Genomic DNA, 8,744 nt, shown 5'->3' with positions numbered 1-8,744 from the left:
CAATTTTCTAAAAAAATAAAAAAAAAAATTTTTTTCGAACATCGACCGCCTTAGGGACGACGGTCTGAATTTGACCCTAAAAAGTTCATGGAGTGATAGAATTACCAAAATAAAGAATGTTTTGTTCTACGAGATGATGAGTTTATAAGGTAAATTTTGAAATAATCGCTCAAATATGGTCCGTCCCAAAAGGGATAAGGTAAATTTTGAAATAATCGCTCAAATATGGTCCGTCCCGAAAGGGATATATGTCACCTTCTTAGCAGTTGGCTAAGGGACCTCCGTTACGAAATGTATGTTTTCATCCGGATAAACTGTTTCAACCGATGAATGTATGTTACCTAGTGAGAACAAATGAATAAATTTAGCTGGTATGCAATCAATTCTACTGTTTTAAGTTGGAAATCGTGTTATTTCCACTATGTCGATAACTGGTACAAAGAGTGTATGAGAGCCCAATTATGGCAATACTCTGGAGGCGGTTTGTTTACATTTTTTGATCAGTAAAATAAAAGAAGTAAAGCTATTTTACGGGTGACTTCCACGACGGGACGGTTCGGTAAGGCATTATCTTCATGTTTTGTACTCAATTACTAAGATTTTTCAATCACACGTTCGAAAACGTTCGCGAGCGGAAGATGCTAATTTCATGATAGAGAGGGGTTTTCAGCGACACTCGATTTTTGAATTTTTCCTCTTTTTTCGTTAAAAATTGGCACTGGAAAGGTAATGTGAGATCATTAATGCTGTTTTGTATCATAATTTGCATTTACACTACATTTTGACTTCTTTTTCGAAAATTAATTTCCTCCCATGAACCCATTGCAAAAAAAATGATTTAACATCTATTTAACCCAAAATTTTTGGAAAATTTTATGAGCGATATCTTCATTACATATTAGCGTTGCATTATCATTCGCTCTTTATGGCGTTTGAGTTAATTTCGTGCAAATATTCGATAGTCCATAATTGGTACACTTTTATGTCGAATGCTAGGAACGTTATATCCATAATTGGTACAAAGACATCGCTTTTTAAAATCCATTTTTAGAAGCTTAAAGTCAATTTAGTACTAAAACTGTTTAAATCAACAGATTCACAAGGCTTTAAACTAGTAATTGACACCAACAAGTCATGCTTGCGTTTTAGAAACGCGGTTACAACTTGATTTTTATTACTACTGTTGACATATTGCATCCATAATTGGTACACCTACCCTATTCCTATATTCAAATGTTGCCGATTCAGTTGAGCGGGAAAGGAAGTTTAAATTGATGATTTAATCCTGACGAGCAAAAAAAAAAATGACATTGGGCAATAAGGAAGACAGAGAACAGATTTGTCGTGACGCACTTTTAACAAACCAGGAAAGCAGGACAGATATTGCAAAATTTATTGTAATCTTTTGGATCATACTTTTGGAAGAGAAATCTCTGTTTTCTGTGAGTTTAGTGTAAGTACCGTTTTGATTCATATTACGGACACTTAAGGACTCAGGGAAATATAACCCAGCATAGAGCATACAAAATAAATCATTCTGTATGATTCCTTAACGCTATCGAGCGTCGGAAGCCCTTAACTTTCGAACGGTGGGTGAAGAATACGCTTCCGCAACTGCAATAATTTTAAATAAATCAAAATGTGTGAATTCCGGACAGCTCATGATAATCATTAATGGAACAGTCAAATCATCAATCGAAATTGTTAAACCACCAAAGAGACATCTAAGGTAGTTGGGCATTATAAATTTTCAAAGATATTTATGGAAAAAGTTTACTAAAACGAGCCTTGAAATTGAGAACTTTTGAACAGCAAAAATTGAAAAATTTCGCGTGAAATGTTTCCCATACAAAGTAAAGTGTCCGGAATTTGAAGCTGTCCGTAATATGAATCAAAACGGTATTCTTGCTTACGGTTCCACCCCCCCATTTTCGGCCCTTCAAATCTTATAAAATATGACCTTAGTATTGAGTGGAGCCACACGCAAAACAAAACTCAAGTAAGGATGTTGATTTTCCTGTTACCGTTAAAATGAACTGTTGGACTTAAATAAGTCAAGTCCTAAACCATATTGTGGCGTTTCTTCTTGCTCTATTCACAATAAATGTGATTCAATGTCCTTTGATGGCATATCGAAATCCATTTTATTCAACTGTAAACATGTTTGTATTCTTAAAATTTAAATCAATAATTGTCTACACAAGAGACAGCAATTGCTCAGATCAGTACGTTCTTAGATTTTATTTTCTAGTCACACTATCCTATGTTCTAAACTTAACGAAAAGAAAAACTTGTTAAAACATTCATTCATTATTAGCTAGGGAACCTATAAGGTTATTTCTTCATCTCTAACCGTACGTCTTTTTAAAATGTTTTGTTGCTTCAAGCATTAGTTGCATTAGTTTAGTTTTTTTTTTCAAAATTAAGTTTTCTCGTCCTCATTATTCACTTATATACACAGCATTTGCTTCAGCGGGCATTGATCCTAAGCTAAGCTACATTCGATATGATTAGATCCTGTCTGTGGTTCCGCTTGCGATCACACTGTTTGCCGGTTTCTATACAGGTTCCACCCGCGGGGCACTGGGTCCGCGCTGGATTAACGCGCTACATCATACGTATTGCTCTGGGGCTTCTTCGTCCTTGATGCTGGTGTATTGGACCTTTTTCGAAACGTGATCCACCACCGGAGTGATCCATGTCTTTAGCTTGTCCTTGCTCACGTAGATTAACGAACCGACCAGAACCACCAGGATGCAACTTAGACAAATAAGGACGAATACCAATGTGACGGTGTGATCACGTTTTCCCGATCGAGATTTTTGGCACTTCTTCATGTTCAGCGAAAAAATTGGCTCCTGGTGTTTCTTACGGAAACACATGAGATTGTCCAGATTACGAACGGTTACATTGGTACTACGCATCCAGTCGTACGTTGGATAGATGGCACAATCGCATTGGAATGGGTTAAACGTGAAGTCAACCATGAAGGGAGTTGTTCGCCCTGGCTCGCGCTGAACTTCATCGAGCATTTTCATATCGTGAGGTCGCAACGTTTCGAACTTGTTCCGTTCGAGATCCAGAAAGCGCAGCTTTTTCAAACACGTTATGTTGAAGTTTAGCTCCGTTAGTAAATTGTCTCCTAGATGGAGATCTAGCAGGGCAGGAAAATCGCAGAATACTCTTTTGTCGTTGAACTGGGAGATTTCGTTCTGTTCAAGATGTAGTTTGACCAGTTTTGTTAGATTACTGCTGACGAAGATATCGTGCAGATCGGCAGACAGTTCAGCTGATGTATTGTCGGCAAATGCATTCGTTAAGTGCAATTCCATCAGGTTGACGAAGTTGGAGAACACCCTCGGGTGGTGATAGTTGAAAGCTTCGTCGTCGTACCTGGAAATGCTCAGATTGTTGTGGTTGAGAATCAGCCGTCTCACGTTCGGTACGTGGTGATACGTCTTGCCGCGAATCTCGTGGATATGATTATTACTCATGTCGACAATAGTTAGATTCAGCCGATCATTGATAGTGCCGAACACGTTCCAGGGCAGCTCTTGTATGTAGTTTCCGGTGAAAATAACCACCTCTGTCTCCGTGGGAATGTATTCCAGCACCGCAGCGTCTCGAAAACCTTCATTGGTGCAATTGACCACGTATTTCGTTTGATAGTTGTACGTTTGTAGTCCACAACTGCACTTTCCGCGGAACTTTTCGCCGCAATCTCCAGCGTAAGTGCCAGCCAGGATGGCCAACACAGTGACTGCGATTACTCGAAGGTGTTTCATCTTGGTTTAGTTTCTAAAATGAAAACAGAATGGGAGATTTGTTTTAGAATAATAGTTATGTCATGTATCATATATTTGGTGGCAATCAATAGGACAAAAATAAAATCTAGGTCATTAATATCAAAAGTATTTGTTGAAGCTTCACATCCATCACGTTCGTAGATATGATAATTCATATTTCTAAAAGTTCTTGATATACCCAGAATGTGCATTGAACGTAACGTTAATCGTAATCGTAATCGTCATCATCCAAACTTCAACAGAAGTTTATTCTGCTCAAAAATGAAATTAGCCGAGCGGTTAGACTCCGCGGCTTCAAAGCAAAGCCATGATTAAGGGTCTGGGATCGATTCCCGGTCGGTCCAGAAAATTTTCACAAAGGAAACTTCCTTAACTTCCCTGTGCATAGAGAGTACCATCGTACCTGCCATACGATATACGAGTGCGAAAAATGGCAACTTTGGAAAAGAAAGCTCTCAGTTAATAACTGTGGAAGGGCTCATAAGAACACTAAGCTGAGAAGCAGGCTCTGTCCCAGTGAGGACGTAATGCCAAGAAGTAGAAGAAGAATGTTCACTGAAATTCGATTGGAAAATAGATAGGAGATTCATTAAAATTTTATAGATTTCAAACAAAAAAAATGCCTTTGAAAATTTTAAAATCATTAACGGATTCTTCCTAACAAGATTCGTTCAGTCATACCGATTTCTTCAGTAATACCATCTCAAAGTAATAACTAAAGAAATATTCCAACAGTACTCCCGAGAAAGTATGCATAGGTTTAATCTAGGGTTGAAAAAAATCGAGTAGAAAATTTTCCGAAAAAACCAAACAAGAATCCTTTGAAAAGTTCTCACACCTTCAGGAATTATCTCACAGATCATCACAAGAAATTGTTCCGTAAATTCTACTAATTCTATTCTAGTTTCACAAAATCTTTTAAGAATTCTCCCAGCAATTGTTACAGCAATCATTGCTGTAATTGCTTCAAGAGATCTCTAGATTTTCTAGGGATTTCCTCTAGAAAATCCTGCAGGAAATAATGGGTTTCATTTGGTAAATTTTCCAGGTGAGAAATTCTCGCTGAAACCATGAGGCCATCGGTACGCATCGTTAGAATTCCAATTCTAAGTCACTGATTGCTAGTATATGCTAAAACGAATCGTTCCGGTTTTCTCAGTTCTCTTTGAAATCCGTCAGAAAAACCGTTTTTTTTTACCATAAGCGCACCGCTAATTTTGTATTCTGAGACCACCTTGAGAAAAACTGAGGCTACAAAACTAGGTGAGCAATGATATTTATCCTATGAAATAAATAATTTTCTAAATCATGTTGTACGATTTTGACGTATGACAAGTGCAATTAATGCAAACATAAATTTTCGTACAACAAAAAAACACGTTTTCAATCTTTGGGTTTCTCTTCGAGCCAAGTAAGCAATAAGAGAATTTTGAGTGAACAAATCTGGCGGCCATCTTGAATTTTGCCATCATTTTTAAGAAGTAGAACGAGGTTTTCACCTAGTTAGCTTTCAACATGTTGATTTTTGAGGCTTCCGCTGAAAACTGCTTATGCTTTTTTGTTCTTCTTTTTTCTGGCATTACGTCCTTACTGGAACATAGCCTGATTCTTAGCTTATTAGTTATAAAAGCATGTGATTAATTATGAAATTTCTTATATAATGCTTATTTAGTAAGGTACAGTGAGGGAAGTGTATCAGTGGGGTAAGTGGATCATTTGTCCATATTGAGCATAAATACTTGAAAATGTTTAATGTTTTCGCACCATTGCATCGTTTTATGTTATGTTCTTACGTCCACACTGATACTAGTGCAAAACTGGTTCTACACGTACACTAACACAAGCAAACTTGTTGGCTGCAAAAATCAATTAATTTCAAAATTGGTTTCCGTCAATTAAAAATCCTTTGTATCTCTGCCTCAAATCAAATTCAACTATTTTTTTCAACGCCTGTTGAACATTTCGATTCTAATTTAATGAATCACAATGAAAAATATATGATTTTCATAAATAAATACAGATATATTGGACATGGTACACTTACCCCCACTTTTTAATGGGGTGGGGTAAGTGGATCAAGTATTATTATCATTTATTGGCAGACTGCTTACGATAATTTGAAGAAGTTTAAGTACTCGCAAATATTGTTTTGTTTAACTTTTTTTCATTACTAGCTTAAATTTGTCTAATTGACTATAGAAAATTTGAATTAATCCACCCAAAATGTATTTTAATATTTCTGGTACTAGAAAATATAAAAGAATGAATATTGCAAAATAAAAACTAAACTCTTCGTGGTTTATTAAAGCTGAGTTGCAAAAGAGCAAAATATACTAATTTACCAATTGAAAACATATTATCGTACCTTATTTGACCATATAAATTGTTGTAGACAGATGATAGAAAACCATTCATAAATAGAATAAGAAAATTTCAGTTTGTTACACAGAAATAAATGTAACTAATATTTTTAAACTACCAGTGTTTTTTGAAAACATCGTTAGGAATAATCCTACAATACTTCAGTATAACTTATGTAATTATGTAGAAGATTTTTAACCAAATAATTCTAGCTACAATGTTTTTTTTTGTTCGAATTAGTGTGAACTAATGTATTAATAATTTAAAAAATAAAATAAAAACACTTTCAATTTTTAAAGCATCAAAACATGACATAACTAGCACTAATGACAAGAACGAGAGCAATATCATTCTGAGTATACATAATTACACCATATATGTTTTGAGAATAGATTTTTTTTAGTGGTGATCTACTTACCCCACCATGGTGGAGTAAGTGGATCATTTAGCGCAAATTTTCAAGTCCCTCATACTCAATACATAAAAATCAGAAAAACTTAAATAATTGACGGTTTGAAGTATATTAGTCCCACAGAAAAAAGTTTGAATAACATTATTCACGTAAGCTGTACATAATAATGAAGTTGACTATTGATTTTTCTGTATCCACTTACCCCACGGTACCTTACCAGAATGATACTTCGGGATATCTTCGAGTTCAGGAATATAATTCATTATTTCATTTATTTAGTCTTAATATATTCCACAGACAAACAGACGTAACACTTAGAACAAATTCCGTTAAAATCCATCGCCAAGTTCACAATATCATTATCCGGTGAGCATGATGCACAAAACGCTTGCAGATTACGGTATAATCACAGATAAATTGACGTAACACTCAGAACAAATCGCGATCAAAATCATAGTCACAAGGACATGTACGCCCAATGCTAAAATCGGTGTATTTGGCCGATGGAACAACAAATAAGGGTAGTGTGTGAACGTCAAGCACGACCAAAAAGATGCGAGCGCTACGGTGGTGGATTGACAACCTACCATATATTTGAAACGGTTCGTTAAAAAGGTGGTTGATGGACAATGATGAGAGTGTGACGTCTATTTGTCTATGGTATAATGTTAATAGTTATAAGTTGATAATTAATGATAATGAATTCCTGAACTTGAAGATATGACGAAGAATCATTCTGGTACCCAATATGCATAATAAAAGAAAATTCCTATTTAATAACCTGCTTTTAAAACTAATTAAGCTGGGAACCGGGCTCTGTACCAGTAAGGACGTAATGCCAGGAAAACAAAGAATAAGATAAAGAAGAGGAGGCGTCACCCGTTTTCGGTGGTGGCCTCAAAATTCAACATGTTAAGTGCTCACAAGGTGAAAACCCAATTCTACTACTAAACATAAAGATGGCGGCAAAATTCAAGATGGCCACCTGATTTTTTCAGTCAAAATAATACTCATATTCCTTACATGGCTGAAAAAAACCCAACGATTGAAAACTTGTTTCTTTGTTGTACGAAAAATAATGTTTGCATTGTACTCGTCATATACGTCAAAATCGTAGAACTTGATTTAGAAAATTGTTTATTTCATAGGGTAAATAACATTGCTCACCTAATTTTTCTCAGCTTTCTGATGGTGATCTCAAAATTCAAAACAAGCGGTGCACTAATGGTGAAAAATCGTTTTTTCTGACAAAATTCAAAATGGCGGCCAAATTCAAAATAGCCGCCAAATTTTGTTTAGCTTGAGATGATATCTATATCCTTCCTCTATATGAAGCTACTAAATTTGCAATGTGCTGCAAGGGAAATATGGGACATATCACGTGAATCACCTATAGTTTAGCGAAAATTGGGCTCTTTCGCAAACTGTTTAGCTAGCTAACGTACGAGGGGTCCACCAATTTGAAAAACCGAAACGACCACCCTTTAGTTTTAGCATATGATAGTGATCAGTAGCATAAAATTGGAATTCTAACGATGCGTGTGCCGATGGCGGCCTGGTTTCAGCGAGAATTGCTCAGGTATGGGTTTCATTTGGTGGTTTTTCGGGATACTCTTCTAGACTTTTCCAAGAGTCTGGACGACATCCAGAGATCTTTAAAAAGCTTCTCTCTTGTGAGAATTTATCATCTATTATACCAACATCAGTTATATATTTAGGATTAAGTTTAGATTTTTTTTATTTAAGGAATGTCTTTAATAACTTCTGTAAAATTTTCTAAGCATCTCCTTTAAGGGAAATCCTGGATGAATTTGAGAACATCTTGGGAATTTTTTTGGAAGAAGCTGTTGAAGAATACATAAAGGAAACTCGGTTGAATTTTTTTCAAGGTATTTTTAAATAAAGAGAAAATTTTTTTTAAAAAAATCCACGAAGAAATCTCTAACTATGTTTGGGTACTATGGAAGAATCGCTAGATGAGTACCGAGAAACAAATTTTTGAAGAAATTCCTGGAGTAATTTCTGAGGGTAACTTTGATAATAATTCCGTATAAATTCTTCGATGTATCCTGAACGGAAGTCAGAAGAATTCTTTGTGAAATTTGTGAAGGAATTGCTTGATGAACTCCTGAAGAAATCTTTGAAATATTAACTTAAAGCAATTT

At 35.6% G+C, this 8,744-nt stretch overlaps 1 protein-coding gene across 2 annotated transcripts in view; it reads right to left on the bottom strand.

Annotated features, from left to right (window-relative positions):
* Positions 1–2,117: 2,117 nt before the first annotated feature.
* LOC5569088 (phospholipase A2 inhibitor) overlaps positions 2,118–8,744 on the bottom strand; it is a 98,040-nt gene continuing 91,413 nt past the window's right edge. For both annotated transcript variants that reach the window (XM_021849365.1, XM_021849366.1), the window contains exon 2: positions 2,118–3,798. In XM_021849365.1, coding sequence (XP_021705057.1) covers positions 2,613–3,785 — 1,173 coding nt within the window. In that variant the 5' untranslated portion in view covers positions 3,786–3,798 and the 3' untranslated portion in view covers positions 2,118–2,612. The remainder of the gene's footprint in view (positions 3,799–8,744) is intronic.

Source organism: Aedes aegypti, chromosome 3 (assembly GCF_002204515.2).
Source record: "Aedes aegypti strain LVP_AGWG chromosome 3, AaegL5.0 Primary Assembly, whole genome shotgun sequence".
In the NCBI taxonomy this organism is placed as follows: Eukaryota; Metazoa; Arthropoda; class Insecta; order Diptera; family Culicidae; genus Aedes; species Aedes aegypti.
The sequence above is the reverse complement of the archived record's forward strand: the minus strand, read 5'-3'. Positions and strand labels throughout refer to the sequence as shown.